General features: G+C 39.3%; 3 protein-coding genes across 12 annotated transcripts in view; 2 read left to right on the top strand and 1 right to left on the bottom strand.

The window, feature by feature from the left end:
- Nucleotides 1–3,701, bottom strand: part of bcar3 (BCAR3 adaptor protein, NSP family member) — a 50,285-nt gene extending 46,584 nt beyond the window's left edge. For 2 of the 4 annotated variants that reach the window (XR_009129838.1, XM_058073014.1), the window contains exon 1: nt 1,871–1,950. The gene's annotated coding sequence lies outside the window, so the exon portion shown is untranslated. Of the gene's footprint in view, nt 1–1,870; nt 1,951–3,541 lie in introns of those variants that run through there. The other 2 variants (XM_058073015.1, XM_058073018.1) reach the window with 2 other exon arrangements.
- Nucleotides 1–15,430, top strand: part of hps3 (HPS3 biogenesis of lysosomal organelles complex 2 subunit 1) — a 52,977-nt gene extending 37,547 nt beyond the window's left edge. For 3 of the 7 annotated variants that reach the window (XM_058073024.1, XM_058073023.1, XM_058073022.1), the window contains 23 exons: nt 4,583–4,710; nt 4,798–4,869; nt 5,105–5,198; nt 5,306–5,379; nt 5,941–6,153; nt 6,472–6,523; nt 6,978–7,060; nt 7,282–7,393; nt 7,638–7,788; nt 7,861–7,943; nt 8,271–8,442; nt 8,900–8,981; nt 9,147–9,304; nt 11,138–11,246; nt 11,325–11,569; nt 11,729–11,906; nt 12,071–12,304; nt 12,580–12,765; nt 13,021–13,215; nt 13,481–13,585; nt 13,684–13,890; nt 14,208–14,295; nt 14,425–15,430. In XM_058073024.1, coding sequence (XP_057929007.1) covers nt 4,660–4,710; nt 4,798–4,869; nt 5,105–5,198; nt 5,306–5,379; nt 5,941–6,153; nt 6,472–6,523; nt 6,978–7,060; nt 7,282–7,393; nt 7,638–7,788; nt 7,861–7,943; nt 8,271–8,442; nt 8,900–8,981; nt 9,147–9,304; nt 11,138–11,246; nt 11,325–11,569; nt 11,729–11,906; nt 12,071–12,304; nt 12,580–12,765; nt 13,021–13,215; nt 13,481–13,585; nt 13,684–13,890; nt 14,208–14,295; nt 14,425–14,552 — 3,072 coding nt within the window. In that variant the 5' untranslated portion in view covers nt 4,583–4,659 and the 3' untranslated portion in view covers nt 14,553–15,430. Of the gene's footprint in view, nt 1–4,024; nt 4,152–4,582; nt 4,711–4,797; nt 4,870–5,104; nt 5,199–5,305; nt 5,380–5,940; nt 6,154–6,471; nt 6,524–6,977; nt 7,061–7,281; nt 7,394–7,637; nt 7,789–7,860; nt 7,944–8,270; nt 8,443–8,899; nt 8,982–9,146; nt 9,305–9,472; nt 9,575–11,137; nt 11,247–11,324; nt 11,570–11,728; nt 11,907–12,070; nt 12,305–12,579; nt 12,766–13,020; nt 13,216–13,480; nt 13,586–13,683; nt 13,891–14,207; nt 14,296–14,424 lie in introns of those variants that run through there. The other 4 variants (XM_058073026.1, XM_058073025.1, XM_058073021.1 and 1 more) reach the window with 4 other exon arrangements.
- A 978-nt stretch (nt 15,431–16,408) lies between these two features.
- On the top strand, nt 16,409–22,530 carry LOC131129759 (uncharacterized). Its single transcript, XM_058073599.1, has 9 exons — nt 16,409–16,744; nt 17,372–17,509; nt 17,613–17,651; nt 17,947–18,062; nt 19,800–19,974; nt 20,068–20,193; nt 21,173–21,201; nt 21,287–21,374; nt 22,154–22,530. Exons 1-9 carry the CDS (start codon nt 16,613–16,615, stop codon nt 22,202–22,204), a joined length of 894 nt encoding a protein of 297 aa, XP_057929582.1. The 5' UTR covers nt 16,409–16,612; the 3' UTR covers nt 22,205–22,530.
- Nucleotides 22,531–23,306: the final 776 nt, after the last annotated feature.

The raw sequence follows: 23,306 nt of genomic DNA, 5'->3' as shown, positions 1-23,306 counted from the left end.
TGAGCCAAACAAGCATGCCTATTTAACATCTATAGCAAAGCAAATAACGGATGGACTTTCAGGGACAACCAACTCTAGAACAGCCAAGGCAGTGTTGGAGGACAATCTCCCCTTTACTTAGTCACTCTAATGCCTTTATTGGCTGCCTTTTATAGAGCAAGGGCATCTGTTTCACCAATCACATTAGACTGACACAATCCAACCAAGTGAATTAAGCTGTAAAACAAAGCATCAGCAAGCTGTTTGCAGCAAACTATCTGAAGGAGGCACTTCATGATGGTGACTAAAATGAAAGCCCATAACAAGCCTGAGCTATGTGACTATAAACATTTATGAAGGTGGAATATGATGCTCTCCCTCGGGTGCTTGCCTTAAGAACATGTCTGAAGCTGTCTGCATGTATTGAACAAGGCTACAGTAAATACTGTACACATGCAGCAGAGAGGATGAAAATACAATAAATAAAGTAAAATAATCAAATTGGCACAACAGAGATGTGGCTTGAAACAATGCATGTGTGTTGATTGTTAACATAATTAAATACATTTGTTACCGCCATTAACACTCCGTTTTTGACAGCCCTAAAACAAATATATATAAATGATGAGATTTATAAGGATACTTTTATCTTCACTGATTCATGATATGACTGAAAACAGGAAGGTGGTGGTGGTTGATCTCACTGTCACATGATATCTTTGAACAGTCACGTCTTCAGTGAAGGTAAAAGCAACCTTAAATGTTCATGTATCCCTTCATGTAGCATTAATATGCTTTGAAAATTAGTTTATGTATACAAAACTATACACCCAAACTGAGGAAATATTATTTAATCTATTTTAAACATTTGCTGAAAAACATGCTAACCGGGGCGCCACTGTAATATAATAACAAACTTTAAAAAACTTTAGATTAACAATGACAACTATTATGAGTGACATCAAAACCAGTCAGTTGCTATAATGATCAATTGGATCAACATTAGCTGCACGGTGTGGGAGTGGTTAGCATGCAGGCCTCACATCTAGGAGACCAGAGTTCAATTCCACTCCCGGCCATCTCTGTTTGGCATGTTCTCCCTGTGCATGTGTTGGTTTTCTCTGGGTACTCTGGTTTCCTCCCACATTCCAAAAACATGCTCGGTTAATTGGCGACTCAAAATCGTCCATGTTTGTTTGTCTATATGTGCTCTGTGATTGGCTGGCGACCAGTCCACGGTGTAGCCTCGCCGGGATAGCCTCCAGCACACCCCGCGACCCTTGTGAGGATAAGCGGTAGAAAATAAATGAATGGATCAACACCAAGTAATGATTCAGTAAAGTGGGTCTTACACAGAAAGCCAAGTCACAGCAAGAGAAGTACTGCACTGAATTTCGGTTGTGGTCAGAATATAATCCAACCTATATAAAATCAGGTTTGACTGGTTTACCAGGTAGAATGAAAACAGGTGAGACTTCTTACAAAGAACGCTAAAATCATTACACAGCAACTTAACACTCAAAAGGTAGCTAAGAAATATACAATAAATGTACCAACACGGTTTTAAATAAGATACTTTTTTTTTCATGGCTTCAATGTGAATCAGTTTGTATTTTTACATTTTTAAAAATCAAGTGGGTGTCATTCACATATTGGCTTACAACAACATAATAATTATTTATTAAGTCATCATACAAATGTTCCAGTGAAACACTTGACTGATCAACTGATCACAAACTGATCACAATGCAACAACAATACTATCAGTGTGATTTAAATAGTGATCAGAGTCATATTTTAAGAAAAAAACCTCATGAATATTCAATCAATTAGTACATTCTAAATTAGGAATCAACACCTTAGTAAATTAGAGAGCGATATTGACACCTACCTTGAAAAAGTCTCAGAGCCACAGCCAGTGATGGCTGCATGCAGCCTACACGCAGACTTGCTGCTCACAGATGTGAGCCAATGCAAAGTTTCACCCTGCTGTGGTGTCATCCACTTTTACTATCCACAAATCACAAGGCATCACGAGAGAGAGAGAGAGAGAGAGAGACCGAGAGAGAGAGATGCTGCTTTCAAGTACAGGGATAGAACATCCTCTGGTTGAATTTACTGTCATACTTGGACTTTTGCCTGCAGGAAAAATGCTGTATCTGCTATATAATGTACGCAGACAGTGATGCGTAAAAGGTAAATCCAGTATGTGACATACTGTATTTCAATACCGCAATGATTTTTTACTTGTTTTCAAGCACTGCAGTCATGACGAGCTGGATGTTTTCACAGAAAAGCAGCAACAAAGACAAACAAAGAACACAAAGTGGATCAAGTTTTCATTTTAAAGGGAGATGTCTGAGAAATCTGTTGGCGTGTGCATGTAGTCCTCACATCTGTGAGCATGTGTAGTCATGCAATATTGCCACTTTGTCTCAGAAGAAAAAATGCCTCTCCGTGAATCACCACCTTATCGTGGTGGAGGGGTTTGAGTGCCCGAGTGATCCGAGGAGCTATGTTGTCGGGGGCTATATGCCCCTGGTAGGATCTCCCAAGGGTGAGGAGCTCAGCCATCCGGGAGGGGCTCAGAGTAGAGCCGCTTCTCCTTCACATCGAGAGGAGTCAGTTGAGGTGGCTCGGGCATCTAGTCCGGATGCCTCCCGGACGCCTCCCTGGGGAGGTGTTCCGGGCATGCCTAGCCGGGAAAAGGCCCCGGGGCAGACCTAGGACACGCTGGAGGGACTATGTCTCACAGCTGGCCTGGGAACGCCTTGGTGTCCTCCCGGTGGAGCTGGAGGAGGTGGCCGGGGACCGGGAAGTCTGGGCTTCCCTTCTAAGACTGCTGCCCCCGCGACCCGGACCCGGATAAGCGGAGGAAAATGGATGGATGGATGGAAAAAATGCACAAGATGAAACTGATGCAGTTACTTAAAAAACACACCTAAAGTAGATCAAAATAGCATCATATGCAAAACATCTAAGAAATTTGAAACCATCTATCTCATGTTTTTAAGCAACTACCAACCAACTACTACACATGACATGCATTTTTTTAATTGATCAGTTGAAACCATCCATTCTTTGCCATCCCACTAGCAATGTCGGGTACATGGGTGGACTCAACTCGCTTGCATTAACTGCTTATGTTCCCCCTCAACACCATCCCCCTTCCACTCTTAGTACTCCTGCTTTTCCGCCACCATCCGACATTCGTAGAAATCCTATCATTCAACATCTACTAACCAGTTTTGTGACCAGCAGCCTCTACATTAATGTTACTGTTGTCATGCAATAATCATGAGGCCATCAGTTTTTACGTTATTCCTTCCCTGTCAGAACCTTGGTGCTCAACATCATCTGTCCCACCTTTTCCAATTTCACCCAAGGAGGGGAAGTGAGTAGGGATCCGAGCACACACACTGCCCAAACTTTCTGGGCTCTACATATGAAGTGAGCTCAAGGGCGGTATGATGTTGTGCTGAAAAAAATAGGTGTGAATGTGTGTGATGGTTGTTTGTCTGTGTGTAGCCTACCATTGGCACCAGGTCAGGGTGTACCTCACCTCTCACTTGAAGACAGCCAGAGATATGTCCTTGGGAAATGTTCTCTCTTGAAAGGAGTATGTTTTCAAACGTTTGAGAACCACTGCCTTAAAGTACTGTACATCCAGCCAAGATAAAGGCCGTGGGTGAGCTGCCCAATAAAGCAGCTTCAAAGGTTCTTGAGATTTGCCTGGACCCCAGGGGCTGACTCAGCCTGAATATTCAGTGACAACACAACTATAAAAACCAACATAGAAGAAACCCCACTTACCCTCTTCAGTAGCGCCCCCTGGTGTTGCACAAAATATAGTGTAGGATTAAGCTTCAATTTGAAATAGCAAAAGAGACTACTCATTACTATGCCATATACAGGATATGGTACATTTATAAATAATACTAATAATTCGAAATCATTTTAGTTAATTTTAAAATAAAGATGAGTTGGGAATGAAAATGTATCGAAGCTTTAAACAACGAATCAACACACAGGAAGGACAGCCAATGGGAACAGAAAGGGGCGTGTCCATCTTTGTTGTGATTGACGTCAACTTCCTGCTTTGAGATGTGAAAGCGGTCAACTGCAGCTTGTGACTAGGAAGAGAGGATAAACAGAGTTAGACGACTAAGCAGGTAGTATAAATACGTCTCGTATTTAATATTGCCAAATGTGTTACTGTGTGTGACGAGTGCGAGCAGAGAGAAGGTGGGCCATTTTAGAGTAATTGTTACAGCCACTGATTCAGCTCACAAGACTGAAGCATGTGATATCGATTAGCGACACACTATACACTACTGCCTTGTTCAGCCTGCGCAGTGAAACAGCATTAAATGATGTGATTCCTCTTGTGTTTTTTTATGTTGAACTACTTATGCTCCCTGCCCCTGGGTCCATATTTTTATTGTTCTCAATATTATATTGACTCATGTAAATGAAGTATTGTAACCGCATCTGCAGTAGCAATGTCGGGGTATCCACATTTTGCTGTGAATGCTTACAGCCCTCAAATAAAAGCCTGTTTACTTTATTATCTATTTAAATAGTATCTTAATTCTTCTTACAGTCTACTGGGTGTCCTGCAAATGATAAAGTGAAAAGCAGAAGTGAGAGTTGTACAACACTTTCCACCCCTGATTAAACATGGTGCACGTATATAACTGCCATCCTTACGCCTCACAGCAGATAGTACAGGTCAGTGGAGTGTACTCAATATTAGTCTGTATACCCAACCTAAATGTTATATGATATACTTAATGATGTGTAACCCTTCTCTATCAGGTGGAACAGGAGCCTGGGTTGGTCTGCTGCGGAGGCGGTGCCCTGTTTGTGGTCACAACTGGAGGATGCAAGGTGACATTTGATGCAAATCTTATCTATTTTCATCAACATAACATCAGATGTTATGTATGACACATTCACAACTTGTGCAGGAATACAAGGGGCCTCATCAAAAGCATAATTGCTGACAAAAAGTGCTATCCAAAGTGTGGCCTGGGGGCCATTTTAGACATATTGTAACAATAAACTTAATTAATAGTATGAAATACAGTGGGGCCATCGCTCAGTGTGTTGTGGTTGAATTTAGGTGGAAGCCTACAATCTGGTGCAGGAAGGATGCCCTCTTATTTGTCGCTTTGCCACCATGGGAACTGTGAGGAGTATCCAGCACAGCAACATAGGTCAACACTCTCTTCATCCTCCAGCATCCTCCTTTTCATCCTCACACTGTAGATGATTGTTTGGTTACTTTATGGATAATTTGTGTTGAATTCTCTCACGACGATAGGAGATTATTTGGTCACCATTGAGGAAAAGAGCAGCGCCACCTACCTGAGAGCCTACACCAACTGGCGTTACCAGGTGACTGTATTGTAAACTCACAAACTCTGCTTCAGTGTTTGTGAGTGGATGGGTAAAGCGGTTCTTTTTGGTGGGTGTTATAAGGAATGTGCAGACAGCTCATGTTTTGAAACCTTGATTCACAACAGAACATAAAGTCATTGACATTTTGTGCAGCGATAAAGACGTGGTTGTGCGCCTTAAAACATGCATGGGCAATTAAAAAAAATAATAATTCCGGGCACTGATTTTAAAGATAATGTACACTTAATTGTACATCTAATATCTCACTATGTTGATGATCAGATGTATGGAGGTGTAACAAGATACACAGATTGTCTCTTTATAATGTGTTGGGGAAAACAGGTAACATCAAATGTATCTGTGGATAAATGTATTGGTGGCGGGCTGCCATCAATTAATGAATGTATGGTAGCAGGTGAGCTGGAGCCTATCCCGGCTGACTGGTCACCAGTCAATCGTGTGATCACCTCAGTAAGAGTAATTCTGAATGGTCTCTGTAGCATAATGTGTAAAAGTAATACAATTCTAATGTGTATCTACTGTATGTTCTTCATTTAGGCCGAGGAAAAGGCTCGCGTTGGGGTGCGCTTGTTAGGCCACCTGCTACGTGGGGCATCTCAGAGGGGCGGAGTACAAATGGAGATTATTGAGATTCCATTATCGGAGCGTCCTATCTCTGTTGCATGCTGCTCAGTCACAGGTGACCTCCTGGTTGGCTGTGACAACACTCTGGTTCTGTTTACTTTGAGAAGACAGAACCAGCAGAACCTGGCAAGTACACAGGCTACTCCGTTACTCATCCCTTTACTTCCATTTGGAGTAAATCATTTATTTGTAAGAAGGTTGTGAATGATTAATTTGCTTTTGTTTTTAATGTGATTGAAAAAAACATTATAATTTGTAAATTCTGTATAATTAAATGTAAGACACAATGCTTGTAAAACAAAAGTGCATAATTAGGTCTGGCATGAAAGATAGCCTCTCAGGAATTGATTTGAATATAAACTGTGGAATGCAGTATTTTTTTTGCTTCTTTTCGCTCCGATTCTGCTTTTGTTCTAAATGTTTATTTTGTGATTTCTATGTAAGCAGACCATGCAGCACCATTCACACACGCAGCTGAATTCCAGTCAGATTCCAGGTAACACTGAAATGTGTAAAAAATGTTTTGCATTCACAGTAAGGGTTAACACAGCTTCAGTTTCTATCCCGATACTAAGATACAACTACTAAGATAGATAGATAGATAGATAGACTCCCTTTATTGTCATTGCACAAAAACACAGTAGTGAAATTGCCAACGAAATGTCGTTGCCTGGCTCCCATATAATAACAGACACAAAAGAAGATAAGTAATAATAAATGATAATAATGTGGAGAATAAATAGATAGAATAGACACCAAATATGACAACATAATGTAAAGTGCAGCGTGAACAGTAAATTGCCCAAATAATTTAAATAATTTAAATAAATAATAATAATGTAAGTAAAGGTAGAGGGGCTTATTTGGCATTCAGACAGCACATAGTAAAATAATAATCCATTGCAAGCTTTAAGAATAGGGTTCTCTCAAACTTGTGTTTTTGTTTCCAGATCAAACCACAAACCAACACTGCTCGTTTTTGGACTTTGAACGCTCTGTCATCCTGCATCTTCCAGGAACTAAACCTAAACAGGTATCTACAACATTGTTTATAATTATCACTATTCAATATACATTTTTGGCCCAATTATTTAATTAAACTGTTATTTTTCCAAGGTGCAATGATTATGCAACGTTCATCTTGAATGATTTAAAAAAAAAGAGAATTGGGTGCACATGTTTTATTTTATTTATGCTTGTCAAATGTGTTTGTTATATCCCTGTCTGTGTTTAATGTCCCATGCATCCCTCCAGGTAGCACTTTGTGCAGGATATGTAGCTGTGCAAGCTGACCTGGAGGTGCTGGTCTTGAAACTGGATACAAATCCCGAGGCCCAACTCCTGGAGGAGGATTCACCAAAAAATGGTGATTTAATACACGCAAGGAGCTGCATGCTACATTCCATATGCAGTACTCTTGTAGTATATATTAGTAGAGGACACAGAGGCGTCCCCGGTCAGCTGTGAGACATTTATATTGTTATTGCTCCTTTTGATGATGACCGATGATGCAATCATCCCTCACCATGGCTCCCTCACTCTCTATGAAGCAGGAATCACATAATCAACAGATCTAAAGTGTGTGTGTGTGTGTTTGTGTGTGTGCACAGACCAAGCTGAGGACCAGGCTGACTTTCTTCTTCTTCCGAGACACCAGGAGTTGCTCGGTGAGCGAGCTAAAGATTGTGATGTCCCTGTCAGCATTGAGAAAACCGGGCTGGAGGACAGAGGGCAAAACTCCTTCTCATATGTTCTCTTTAGGTGCTTGTGTGTTCTTCGTAAGAATGTTCATTTTTCTTGATCGAGAAATTGACATTATTGTCTTCTCTGTAGGCGTTTCACACCAGATTACTTTCAGGGTTGCAGTGTGGAGGAGACACACCTTCACTCCCTCAAACTTCACCCACTGTTCACAAGTGAGTTGAATTGCCCTTGTTTTGCTGTTCCATACAATTATACTTTTTTTGTTATAGTTTTATATGCAGAAAATAAAGCAAAGTACATAAAATGACTAATTAAATTGATACGTGAATATTTAACATGACCGTTATGTAAAATATGACGTATTTCAGCTTCTCTAGCTTTAATTTGTCTGGCTTCATCGTCGCATCTTTTGCGACAGTGGCGCCATGACACCCACTCACTCGCCATGACATACAGCTATTGTTGGATGTACTGTTCTGTCATCCCCACTACATGTAGTGTCTTACTAACCTGTTTCTCTCTCTATCGCTCCCCTACAGCTGGTCAGTCTTCAGTCGAAGAACCAACTTGTGTGTTCTGCTTCTTCTCCCTTCCCACTGCGGGTTACCTGTACAGCCTGAAAGGTGGAGTTGAGCTTCTCTCAGCCTATCAGTATCCAGAAAAGGTTTTGGAGGCAGTGCTAACAGACCATCTGTTACACGTCATCACCAAGTGAGTCTGTAGTGTAAAGTGACATTACATATTACCTAATGCACATCACTTTTTATCACATGATAATGCAAAATGTAAGTAACCCTAAGTTGGAATATCAACAGTTGCTTTAATTAGACTGATTATAATGCGTTGATTGTGTTGTATCATTAAATGGGTAAATAATGTACTTTTTTTCCCCCGATATCTGAAATATTTTAATACATGATAATTTTTTACACTCTAGAGCAGTGCTTCTCAAATAACGGGTCAAAGTACGGGCACCCCTGCTCTAGACTTTTTCCATCACCTTCTGTTGGTTAGATGGTTCCAACTTTTAATTGGCTCGTACTCATACTTTTTGCATTGAATGTTAATTGAACTGTAGCACTTTGATATGATCATCAGCTACAAAGTCTGGTATCTCTGTATTGCAGTTCAGCACAAATGGGGTTATATGTGTCTGCTTGTGTGTTAGGAATGCACTGCAGTGCTTTACAGTGCGTTGTGCAGCAGCAGCCGCCAGGTTTGAGGACCCCTACATCGATACCACCATGAGGGTATGGGCCAAATGGGAAAAACATTAGATATACAGTATATCTACATAACATTGAAACCAATAACTGATTTTGTTATTAGACTTAATGGTCTCAAAACAACATCTGCACAATCAAATTAGATCTAATGAATGATAATGAAGCGCTAATGCTAGTGTGTGTTTCCAGGCCTGTCCACCCTGCAGCCTCGAAGTTTGCGCCCTCAGGATGCAGCTGTTTATTGGCCTGCGTTCAGTATGTGCTTACGGTCGTCAAGTTATCTTGCTCTCAACTGCTGACATGGAAACACCAGAGGAGACTGAACGCAGCACACAGCGTAGAGGCCTGTAAGTCACTTTATAATATAATATACAGCGATCGGTGCACAGTTATAGATGAGTTTATAGTCACATTAGTCATTCCTTTGGGTCCAGGATTACAGTGAAGAGGGCCTGATGACTTTGGTTTCGGCATGTATGCCCTTACACTTAATGTGTGTGTGCTGTACATTTTAGCATGTTGAAAGAACACACCATGCTGACTGGTATTTTCATGGCGGTGGGAATTGATCCCACCACCACGCCAGGTCTGGAGAGCCTACTATCACATCCTTTGCTGTAAGATTACCCCCAACACCCCCTCCACCCCTAACAGCTTTTAGTTGTCACTTCCAGGTTGAGCTGCAATGCCAGGACCTAAGTAGATGATTATTCACAGTATGAACCCTACCGGCAAATCTTAAGTAAGTTTGATCAAGTGTAAAATTACTACAGCTTCTGCTTTGACTGCTTGGACCGTGGCAGCTGTTGAACGCCACAGGTCTCACTCATTGCAGCTAATGGGTGACACTGGGAACACAGAGTATAGATAGGATTGCAAGGTTTATAGTGTGCCTTTTTGTGTAATATCCCATGTTGCAACGTGGACACCTGGAGTGTATAGACAAGTGTGGCATATAAATAATACATAATAATAATAATAATAATACATATGTACAAAAAATATCTCTTTAAATTTGGTGGGTACATCATATATTCTGGAATTTATAGTATTTATATTTGCACAAATGTGCAAATTTAGTAGTAAAGCCTACAAGTTTAGATTTTTACAACAAAAGGCAGTGCAGTAGCAGTACCTATGTACTATATTTCATTTTGACTTTGCAGCTTAGTCTTAAAGTGACAACAGTTCCATCTCGTTGCTGAAGCAATCCAACCTTAACCTACCTAACTGCTCTTATGTTTGTGCCCTGTGGTTCAGAGACTAATGACGTTTGGACTAAAATATAACAATTATTAACATATCAGAGTGGCACCTTATCAGTATTCATGTTCAATCGAAATACATCTCAAAATACATCCAATGTACGATCACTACGTTTCATTCAGGTTCATTATTATTATCAAATACGCTTTTTCCAGTACTGGCTGAAATCCAAACTCTGCAGAACACAGACCTCCACCAAGACCAAATGAATAACTAAAGATAAATAACAAAAATTGTGGATCACCATATTTTTGTTTGTTTGTTTGTCAGTCAGTTTATTCGGCAGCAGGCTACTTCCTGGTTAAAGGGGGATGACCTCAGATGTTGGTAGTGGCATCAACTCTGTGGCAGACCACCATGATTCAAAACATCAATTACAAAGCCAAAAGTGAAACTAAATTCCTTGATCCACTTCATTCAAATCTGTAGTAAAATTTGACACTGCTCTTGTGCCACCCTTTTGCAAAGTTGCATGGACGTCCATTTTTGTTAACTATCTGACAAACAAACATGCAGTAGCAATAAACTACATTATCGGATTTTGTGCTTGGTGGATGTTTTAAGAGGAAGGGGGAGAAAAAAAACTGACAGGTATAGTTTGGTAAGATCTTAGGAAAACCCATCCATCCATTTTCTATGCCACTTATCCTCTCTAGGGTCGCGGGTATGCTGGAGCCTATCCCTGCTGACTTTTGGCAAGAGGCGGGGTCATCCCTGGACTGGTTGCCAGCCAATCAAACCTTGACCAATTATAATGAGAATCTTTGATACAGGTCTAGGACTTGGTGTCACTTTGTTTGAACATAGACTTTTAACATCTTTAAGTCCACGTTTTAGGATCTGGGAGGATGATACCAGACACTTGGTCAACATTTCACCTTCCAGTTTGTGTTTTCTGTTACCTTCCACCTTAGGAGCAAGAAGTGGATGATGTCTGCTCCTAAAGAGACCACCCCTGTAGGTCATGGATGGAACATTTATGTGGTTGATACGGTCTCTCCGCTCACACTCTACCAAGAGATGGTAGCACAAATATTATTTTATTATGTTTCATGGTCTATTTGAGTGTGTTGAATGTGTTTCATCACTAATGTGTGTCAGGTTGACTACAGCCAGCATTATGCACAGACCAACCTGCAGGCCCAAAGTCTTTGGCACCTCCTCAGTGAAGCTCACCTCCTCCTCCGTGCCTCCTTGCTTCAGTCTTCGCAACAGCAGTGCAACACCAGCGAAGGAGACCCTTCAGAGAGCCATGCAGAGACACAGGTCGTTGTTCAGACTGATAGACAAGAACTAGAAGAGGCACTTAGGGAGAACTGTGCACAGTTGGGAGACTGCTTCAGCAGGTATCTCACATACACATTTAGACCGATGCTGTATTTATATTAATAAAATCTATATTGAAAATGTAAAAATACAAGGTATAAAAATAGTTTTCTGTCTTTAAATGACTTAATGTTCTTAATTTTACACAGCAGTGATTATTTTTGGTCCTATTCTTCCAGGGGCAGCCACAGGCACTGTCATCTGGCTTTGCCTTACTACAGAATGTCTGGTCTGTCAGTCAGAGAGGTCTTGGCCAGGAACCGCCCTCAGCCCAACAGCCCACATTCCTACGGCCCGGGCTTCTTGTTTTACCTGAAGCATTACCTCTTAGAAGAGACAGAACAGCATCTCAGACAGGTATGCCTTTTCACAAATAACAAAACAAAATAAAATGTCCAAATCATGTAATGGATCGTTCAAATGTAGCAGTTAATCCGCTGTTTTTATAACCACCTTTACCTGTGATTAACTCAACAAAAGCCTCTCAATTACAATTAAGCACAGCACCTCTGTGTCTGCAGGAAACGGCGGATGAGCTCATTGACATTTTTTGCCAGTCAGAACCTTCACAGCTCATCAGCGTGTGTGCCAGCCCGACCATGATAAATGTCAATCCGACTCGGACGCTTCAAATCTTGCAACATGTAGAGGACACCGCCGGCGTGTCTGTTGCACTGACAATCACCATGGCCACCATGCTGCTGCGCTTGGGTGATCTGCCACAGTACACACAGCTGATGGAGAGACATGCTGAGGTTAGAGAGAAGGGAGTATTGTTAACATTTCAACAGCTTCAAAATAAGATATTAACACAAGTACCTACTGTCATTTCTGCTATTGCCTATCATAACAATAACATGATTAAAAATTGTTTTTGTATGTACGCGCTCCGGACATGTACATGAATACCAGTTCTTTTATTGAATTGTCTAATGCATAATTAATATGACTAATCCCTGTCATTGAAGATACTTTGCTCAGTAGAACCTGTATTTTACAATACAGTTAACGCTGACTGTGTTATTTTTAGATGGTGTTGGTATATGGCTTCATTGAGGAGCCAAGGCTTTTGCTGCACGGAGGAGACACCAACATTTGCCCCACCGCCTTGACTCAGCAGATGGTCAAGTCCCAGCCTGGCGTGCTCGTGGCTGCCATGGTGGCTCTGCATGAGAACAACAAAGTCTACCTTGAACAGGTGGACTATATGTTTAAGGTGCGTTTAAGGTGTGTTTTATCAGACAATTGTTTCAGTCAAATTATACATTGAATACACTATGCTATGAATAACATGAAAAGTCATAGAAGAGATTCTCTTCTCAGATAATGTCTTTTTTGACATACAGTAGTTGTATGGTAAATCACATTGTATTCTATACTTCATGACTTGATGAGAAACTTTCTATTTACTACTGTATGTAATGCCTTAGTAATGTGTGCTTGTGTGTGTCTGTGTACTGTATATATCAAGGTGCTGGGTTGTGAACACAGTTTACAGGTGGATTTCTGGGAAGCGATGCTAATGGCCTCATCACAGGAAACCGTCATTCAAGAGCTTCTCTTCCGACTGTCTTCCGTCTACATAGACCGTCTGATGCACACAAATTCAGACACACTTCTGCACAAACCTCCAGCACGCAGGTCAATGAAGAGCGCTGATGACCTGGTAAAGTAGCTGATTATTTTTTGATACAATTTCTTAATAAAGATAATTTAAATAAATTGAAGGGACTGGAGATGGAAACTATCCGTTGGCTACAGTCTCACATATTTATTAATCACTGTGTATTGAATCTGCATTCCTTAAAACAATTAAATGCTACTTTATTACTCTAGCATCCACGATTACCTTTTTGAAGTTATTGTCATAAATGTAATAAATGATTTTGTGTGCAAATATCTTATCTCTGTGTGTGTACTGTATATTTCAGATAAATTCCTGCTCTCATTATGGTGCTTTGTATCCATGGCTCACTGTTCTCAGTCCACCTCACACTACCAGCCCCCCCCACCAGGAGGCGTTACACAAAATGCAGGTGACTCATTTACTTGAAAATGTTATCTACCATTATATTATGGACAAATTCACTAAGGTTCATATACCTACAGTGTTAACCACATCTGTTGTCTGCAGTCCCTCCTGTGTGGTCCATCTCTGTCTGTGGGCTCAGTCACGCCTTTGTTGGAAAGCCTGTCGGAAAAAACACTATGGGGCTTCAGTCTGCACCTTCTCTGTGCCACCAGAAGGGGGCAGTACGATCGCAGCATCGAAAGGCTTCTGGACAGATGCCCCCAGGCTATTATTGCTTATGCCAATCACCACTTACAGGATACATACATGGTACATGTATATCTTTGTGTGTGTGGGCAGCATGTTATTTTTCCGTAAAATCAGCTTTCATAAGGTACATGGAAGAAGAATAAGGTTCAGAACCTTCTCAGGTGCACAGTATAGCTCAGTGTGCAAGGACTTGCTTTAAGGGTAAAAGTATGTCATCTTGCACTGGTTGGTGCAGTTCATGTGAAGCACTATTACCCCCTATTAGCGCAGGATCCTGTTTGCGCACGTGTGTGTCTGGCTATGCAAACGTGGTATGTCGTACAGCAATTACCCCTCAGGAGGACTAATCTGCTCTCCTTTCTGACTAATCTTTGTAGGCACTTTGGTGGCAGAAGTTGCTCCCAGAACTCTGCAGTCGTACAAGAGCTGCGGCAGACAACAGCATCCTGTTGGCAGCTCTCAAAGGTATAACAAAATTCAATTAGAATATGAGGAAATTAAAGATGCCATTACAAGATATTCAATCTGTCTACAAAAAAATACTAATGATTGATAACTGTGGTTTCGTATTAAATTGTAACTTCATTTCAACAGAAACACTAGTTGTGGTTGCCACAGAGACAAGTCCTGCAGAGTTCCTGGAGTTGGTACCTGATGACGGGACAGCCTCGTACTTTTTACCTCACTTGTTAACATGCAGCCAGAGACACCTACTGGCCTAACAAACACACACACACTCACATGTGTCTCTAGCTCAGGGGTCAGCAACCTTCATCATCAAAAGAGCCATTTTGCCTCTTCTGTTCAAGAACAAAATTCAACCAACAAGAGTCTGCCCTGCATGCGTAGGCCTACTCTGAAATAATTGAAACACTGTCTTATTGAGTGGTTCCCATATATGTGCGAAATGTAGCCATCTCATGTACAGTGTTGCCAACTTGGCCATTTACTTGCTAAATCTGGAAATTTTCTCAACACTTTTGGTGACGTATTTTCTCCAAAAGTGACTAATAACAAATGTAAAGACTTGTTCTGACGTCGTCGGGAGATTTTTCTGGTATTTAGATTTACATAAATATGAAAGCACATATTGTTCTGCGGAGTATGCGCACAGTGAGTACCTGAAGTAACGCCATCTGCCTCTCCCAGACAATTAGCATGTCACAGGCTCCAAGCATATAGCTTCTCATCATAAAACATAATGCTATGCTGTCCTTAATTTTCAGTCTTATAGACCCAGTCCCGTGTATCATCTCGTCTCACGAACCAAGTGTCTCGTGACACCCCTAATATGTATATGTATTATGTGTATAATTGTGTGAGTCTACTGTTCATCTATTAGTCAGCTAATAAGAAGGTATGAACAGGATATACAGGAAATACAAGCGGCCTTAAGTATAACTTAATAGTATAGCTGTGAACCAAAACAAAGACAGCAGTACACCATATTACAAAGTAAATTTGTCTTTTTTGTTGATTTATTTTATTTTTTTTAATTGTATACATCTGAATTGTGTTCTTGTGCATTATGATATGAAGCACCTATATCACAAGACAATTGATTTTGTATCATCAGTATTAAATATTTATACATACGCGATATCAGTTCCTGATTTCTAGTGTGAACATTAACTGCAGGCAGCAGGAATTTGATCATTTTTGATATAAGAGTGGAATAAAGCTGCTAGTTATGTTTTGGCTGTGGAGTACAAAAAGTCATCAAGTGTCACTTCAACATAGCGTTCATAACTTATCAGTGATTGTCTGGTTGGTGATCACCTTTGATGAGTTTGGTTATGCAATATAATCCTCCATCTTGGCAGTCAAATTTGTTGTGGCGACCCCGGAAGGGAAAAGCCCAGAGAGAATGTTGTTTCTAGACCCCACCATCAAAGGTGAAGTATATATTTATAAGGTATCTTCAGACCTGTTTACAGCCTTCTAAATATGGTCTTCAACATTGGAGCCCTCTACAATTGAAATAACACCCCTATAGTCACCTTTGTACTCGTATTACCCAATATAGTAGAGACAAAGATAGAAAATAACCTATTTAACGCAAATAACATTTACGTGTGTCTTGGTGGTGGTGGACAGGGAGTGACATCAGGGTCAGAGTTGACTTTTAGCTTTATTGTAACTGGATTATGGCTGCAATTGTAGCCCACATTATAAAAATTATTATTCATTGTACCGATAATTCAAACCTGCAATATAGCCCTGTTGAAGATACAGTAACATTACTGACACCTGGTGACCAGTGTAGAATATTACATATGATACATCTGCATGTCTTATGTTTGGACTGTATTTGAGTCAATTTAGCATTTTTTTAAGCTGCTTAGTTTAGTCATAAAATATGTTAAATTTGCTTAAATACACATATTTCTTGACGAATAATAGAGAGTGAAGCCTAATGAGCCAGCGGGCTCTTTGTATGTGTACACTGTATACATATCGGAAAAGGGTCGTTTTGAGTAGTAACATCCGGGTACTGACGACGCACTGTAAGTATGGAAGTGCTTCCTGTCCTAATAGCCAATCACCGCGCAGCAACACCAATCTGAGCCAATCAGCTGAAAACTGTGATGAATCTCAGCTGGGCCACACTTTGGAAGGTAACAGTGTGGTTAGAATGAAAACAAAACAGACAGAAATCAGATGAGTTTGGGTACAAATCATTAGTACTAAGAACAGAACACAAAGTGTGATTAAGTAAAGGGAAAGTTAAAAATGTCATTTTTTGTCTGATGAAGAGACTACTTGAGTCGATGCAAATAGGATGAAGTCCAATGAAAGGAATGCGACCTTACTGGCCATCAAGGAAAACATTGAGATGGAATTATTTTCATCAAATGAATCCCCTACGGTGATGATAACTCATGAGATGGAGGAAGAACACTGCTTTTATCAGGTAGGTGCACACCTTTAGAAGACAAGCAGGTAAATAGCAAGCACTATGCTTTGATTGTTGTAGCCTGACTCAGAAAAACTTAAAAACATTAGTTGTTTTTTTTTAAATCATACCCACTGTATTTGTAATACAGCATGATTTCATACTGCATAAACTATAATAATGTTTTAAATCTGGGCATTTTTATTTAAAAAATAAATTCCACTACCAACTTTTTAATGACAAAATGAACACATGGACTATTGTAACAGAATAAGATATGGTGAAGAGTTCCTATTGAAATAACCTGTGTGTCTTCCTGCTCCTTTTCAGATGTGTTGAATTGTGTGAGTGTAATCATGTGATGCTTCTTCATGTAATGAAATTAAACCATACCACGCTGGACTGGTTTTAGGGTTATTTCAGCTATTTTGTATTTCATATATGTCATTCTAACAATGAGAGAAATTGTAGATATTGCAAGAAAATATGGGCGTTCAACATGGAACTCTGTCATTTAATGATTGGCATTCTACCCAAACACATAGTGGGGAAAATAGAGTATTATACACAGTACATGCAATAGGAAATTCAACTACTAGCAAAAGGACTACTACTACTAATAATAATATCCTTTTTTTAATTCAGAAATACCTGGAACGACCTCTGGTTTACAGTTGTGAGGAAAACCCACAGCCAGAGGCTCAGATCCGGCACGACAAGGAAAGAACCGGGCAATGCTTCCCACCCTCCTCATTCATGGAGGACACAGAGATAGAAATGGAGGTGGGCTCCTATCACTAATTTAATCTTTTTTTGTCACCAAAAATTCTAGAAGAATGACAATAGTTTGTGTTTGTAATCTATTTGTGTTTATTCCTTGTCTCAGGTGTTTTCTCTCCACAAAAGCTCAGAGGGCAGGACTCCGGTAATTCACCTTTCGTTTTTCACTATTGCATAAACAACACACATACTGGTCACTGACTTTGTTGCAGCAATCTGACCACAAAGGAGCATAATGTGACCTAAGGAGTCAGTCAGTCTATCAATGCTAATCTCTCTTCACTGTTTTTGAATATCTGGAGATGCATTTTTCCAGGTAGTTTTACTGTGACTGTAACTGCTTTGTGCTATCAGATTGCTTAATCACGTGTTGATTGTTTTCTGTATTTACATAGTTCAAATGTCTTCTATCGTGAAATCAATGTTGAACTCTCTTACAGTCTTTAAATAAAGAAAGCCGAGTCAGATGGAAGAGTTTGACTCCACAGAAGACGGGGCTCGTGGTCAAAGATGTGCTCTGTTTATCAAGAGGTCACTACAATGATGAAATCATAAGGTGGGAGTAATTCAGTCATTCATTTAGATTAGTCTTAAAACCTTGGTCTTGGTCAGAACCGACCTAATGTATGGTCCTAGTCTATTGGGAAACAACAACGCAATCAGGTTTCAATAATGGACAATGCTCTTAGTGTGAATGCTTCATCAATGCTCCAATGCGTGGGGTGTTAAGTAAGTAATTCAAAACAAAAACAAGCACAATATAACCATTCACTACCAAATACTTATTTATACGCTTTTTTTAACCCAACCGCTCGCTCCCAAAGACATACTTTTACGTCTTTTATGTTTTTTTTGTATGCAACAGCCACAAAAAGGTGATGATGCAATTGCACAATAAAGGAGATCATGTTTGGTGCAGTTTTAAGCTGAAAAAAATCATCTCGCTCCCAAAGACGTACTTTTACGTCTTATGTGTAAAGGTGATGATGCAATTGCACAATAAAAGAGATCATGTTTGGTGCAGTTTTAAGCTAAAAAATCTGCCACAATGTGTCTCGGACTGTGTTCCTCCCACAGAAATACATGCTCGGCAGCAACCAGGAAGTAAAAAGGCATCTCGCCCAATATTCTGTGTGCATTGAAAAATCAGTCAAAAGCATAAAAAATGGACAGCTTTTAAAAAATGGCTGGGATTGAATGAGTTCAGATGACCACTGACTATTTTTATACCTCGTTTATCACATTTAATTTCCGCCAAGTAGGATTCAATATTAATAAATCGAATATTTTTGTACTTAAAGCATGAAAAACCTGTTTGACTTTCTAAATGCAATTTACCATTATTGGATGTAGTTATTGACAAAATTATTTTTATTAATTTAATCATTGCTTTTGAAAGTTTTCCGCAACCCGGTTCAGCCCCACCCACAGTCCAGTTTGTTAGGGACCCCTCCCCCAACACATTTATAGTAATAAGCATGAGCATTAGACGTATTCATCTTAAGTTTATTTACTCTTATTATGGCTACTAAATTGGGTATTATGGGTGTAAAGGTGACTTTAGGGGTGTTATTTCATGTCTAAAGGGCTCTACAAATAAAATAATACTGTAGTTACAAGGTCATAAACAGGTTTTCTATGAAATGAGGGATTACTATGTAATTATTGCTGTAGAATTTGTTTTTGTATTCCCAAGTCATTGCCTTCAGTCTTATGGAGATAGGATTGATTAATTAGTTAAATTACTTTAATTAGTTAGTTTTTTAGTTTAATTAGTTTAATTAAAGCATTAGACGTATTCATCTTAAGCTTATTTACTCTTATTATGGCTACTAAATTCAGTATTACGGGTGTAAAGGTGACTTTAGGCCTGTTATTTCATGTCTAAAGGGCTCTACTAATAAAACAATACTGTATTTACGAGGTCATAAACAGGTTTTCTATGAAATGAGGGATTGCTATGTAATTATTGCTGTAGAATTTGTTTTTGTATTCCGAAGTCATTGTCTTCAGTCTTATGGAGATAGGATTGATTAATTGATTGATTAATTGATGAAATCTATTTGCACTGAAAACAGTTGAGAAAGCTGGCCAATGTGTCAGAGGTCAGCCTCGGTATCTATTTTTCTCTATAACAAAAACAACTTTGTTAAATTGATGGTATTACAGAGGCAATGCTGCTCAAATGTGATTTTTTTAATACATTACATATACATGTTGAACCAAAATCCGAGGAGAACGTCAGCATTTGCACTGCATCAATCTTAATCAGTGTTACTTCCTGTCCCCACAGCAATATAGCACCACAAGGTAAAGAGCGAGAAGCTCTCTCCGCCATGGGAATGATTGCTCGGATCACCATAGACTGTGAGTGGTCACCCAATCAGTTGGAGAGTCGGCTGGTGGCACTATTCAGAGAACGAGTTGCCAAACAGACCGGACAAAAGTTTTCTTTCACTTATTTACAGGTGTGAATGACTTTGACTTGACTATATTCAATTTCATGTCCCAAAAGTTTATTACAACCATTGATTTTTTTGTGGTTAAATTATGCTGTGCAGTGCATACAGGGCTGTCGGGTTCTGTTTGTACCACGCACCCCTGCAGAAGGATGGACCGGGATGGAGGTGCTCAGGATCTCAGGGAACGGTGCTCTATACATCCTAAGCCACCACGACCACCCGCAAGTAAATGCCTACATAATGACTTAACATTATTGCTGTTTGACTTCAATTTACTCAATATGTCTTATTTCTAGTCTACCTGTCTCCATTTTGGATTTATAAATGTTCAACCATCAATATAATGCAATATGTAATTTAGCCTTCATTCATTCATTCATTTTTTACCGCTTATCCTCACGAGGGTCGCGGGGGTGCTGGAGCCTATCCCAGCTGTCTTTGGGCGAGAGGCGGGGTACACCCTGGACTGGTCGCCAGCCAATCACAGGGCACATATACACAAACAACCATTCACACTCAAATTCATACCTATGGAGAAAACCCACGCATGCACGGGGAGAACATGCAAACTCCACACAGAGATGGCCAAGGGTGGAATTGAACCCTGGTCTCCTAGCTGTGAGGTCTGCGCGCTAACCACTCGACCGCCGTGCAGCCCTAATTTAGCCTTAGTAATTATTATTTCTCTTTTAGTAAATAGTTACAGTCTGGGATGAAAAAGCGCCAGTAGTCTGGACCCAGGAAAATACAGTTTATTCCTACGGTTGGTTGTCAAAAAAATAAAAATAATGCTTCATTTTTTTTTTTAGTGAAGTGTTTTATTTTGTATTTGTAATTGTACCTTGAATTTGATACATGGAGCATACAGTGCTTGACATCACAACTATATACAAAGTCAGTCTCGCTGTACCGCTACGCTAGGAGAATTAGTTCCTCTGTGTTAGCTTCTACAACATTGTCGCTATAGCTTGATTAATATGTAGATCACAGCATAAACGGAGCATTGTTGACTGTTTTTGAATATTTTTTACAGGCAAATAGGCAATAGGTTTATCTCCATTACGTCCTTTTTTTAGTGGGAAAATGATGTTAACATTTTGCTAGCTTCCTGTAAGCTTCACTGCTAACTATGAATTGCATGCCAAGTGCAATACTTAATTATGTATTTAGATCACGTAAATACATTTTATGTCATTCTTACCAGGTGACAGGCGAGACAGCTGTGGTTGACAGGTATGAATTATAACAAAAGAAAAGCACCCAACCAAATGAACGTGTCATACACCTTAGTGCTGCTATCTGTTTGACTCCTTTTCAGGAAACAATTATGTCTGGAGGCAAATACAGAGAAAGACCAAGATGGAGACAGGAAGAACCAACCAGATATTGATGATAACTCAGAAAAAGTGAGTTTATTTACGCTAACAACTCGGTTAAAACTTGACTCATAAGTACAAGCAAGAAAGCGTGAATTACAACTAGGGCTGTCAAAAATACGCTAACGGTGGTAACTGATTTCTTTCATTAATTGAATTAAAATGTTTGACGTAATTTACCCATGTACATCATATACATTATGTATCTCCAACTCACCAACACTCCTGTCATCTGTACATTCTGGGAGCAACACTTCTTGAGGTGCATTCACAGACAATCCAAACATCACAACATCTACATGATGTGTGGTCTAAAAACACAGAAAAGCAACGAACAATAAGTGGTTATTGTTAATATTTACAGTAAGTGTGCTTGCTATGCTCAAAATATGTGAATCCAACTTAAATGACTTTGTGTCTTTAAACGCATCTTCTCATTACTTATAATAACATGCTTAAAGTGTGATTCAAGTGTTCTGCTACTATGAAAGAGACTATAATATGAGGTACAGTAAATAGATTTCCAGATGTTTGGTTAAGTTGGAGCTGTTACTACAGTACACACAAATAAGAATAATAATCCTGTCTATTTACTTTGCGTTAAAATAGAGGTATATTTCTGAAATAGCTGCAAATTGTATTTAATCATGATTAATTATTTCAAAACCGTGATTAATCTGATTGAGTATTTTCATAATTGACGGTTCTAAGCATATTTTGATCATACAAAAAGCCCCTTTATATTGACTTAAAATGTAATTTCCAAATTGTATTTTGCCTCTTTGTGAATGAATATGTTTCTCTTTTAGGCCCTTGCTCAAGGATGCATGGATGTTAATAAAGGACCTGACACATCATAATGTGGGGATGAATTACTGTTCCAATTGTTAATAATGCCAAGAAGATGGGGGGACGGATTATTAAAATTCTTTGAAGGATTCCCGTCTAAAGGGATGTACTGTATTTACTTGTCATGTTAGTGTCAGTGTCAAAAGGAACCATGCAAAAGTCCTTAGTCTCAATTATGATGATTCTGCCCTTGAATTGGTGATTTTTGTGCTGTTCGCGTACTGTACATTTTTAAATCCAATCTAATAGATGATTGGTTTCAATCAACAAGCTGATTTAAAAAGTGTGTGATTTATTGAAATGTTTTAAATGCATTCTTTTTTTACTGAAAAGTGTTCATTTTTTGTTGACTAATAAAGTCTATAGTTCTAAATTGATTCGGTATTTAATTTTAAGATGGGAATGGGAAAAATGGGTTGCGTCGATATATATATATATATATATATATATATATATATATATATATATATATATATATATATATATATATATCACTATACAAAAATAAACAGCTTCATGCTGTTTCATCGTTGAATATGGCTATTCAAAAAAATATATATATATATAAAACAAAATAATGCTAAAATCATCACACAGCAACTTAACGCTTAAAAGGTTGCTAGTAAATATGCAAGTTTAAACTAACAATTATCTAAACTTCTACCCATAATGCATCACTCCCAGCAGAGCAGTTCATTGGCCAATGACTGCCATGGGTGCCACCAGAGGGAGCCCATAAGCTCCCAGTGCATTATAAAATAGACCATGTGTGTGACTGTGTGGTGAAATGTTAATGGTAATGGTAATTATCTGGTTTATGTAAATCATGCAGAACAATAGCCGTACATCACATGATTACACTTGCACAATTCAACAAGTTTGGAAAGGAGTAGGAGGAAGCAGAGATTAATTCATTTTACCTCTTCCCCATTTTTCTGTAATTAGTAACAGTTGTTGACTTCCTGAGACGTGCGGCCAGGTCAGTCATGAAAAATAAAATAAAGCGAATGATAAAATAAATATTAAACCATTGCTGTACATTGGTTTTAAAAATAAAACTGCAATACAACCCCAGCAGTAGGATTATACCAGACTCACCCGTCGTACAGCAAA

Source organism: Doryrhamphus excisus, chromosome 5 (assembly GCF_030265055.1).
Source record: "Doryrhamphus excisus isolate RoL2022-K1 chromosome 5, RoL_Dexc_1.0, whole genome shotgun sequence".
Taxonomy (NCBI): domain Eukaryota; kingdom Metazoa; phylum Chordata; class Actinopteri; order Syngnathiformes; family Syngnathidae; genus Doryrhamphus; species Doryrhamphus excisus.
The sequence above is the reverse complement of the archived record's forward strand: the minus strand, read 5'-3'. Positions and strand labels throughout refer to the sequence as shown.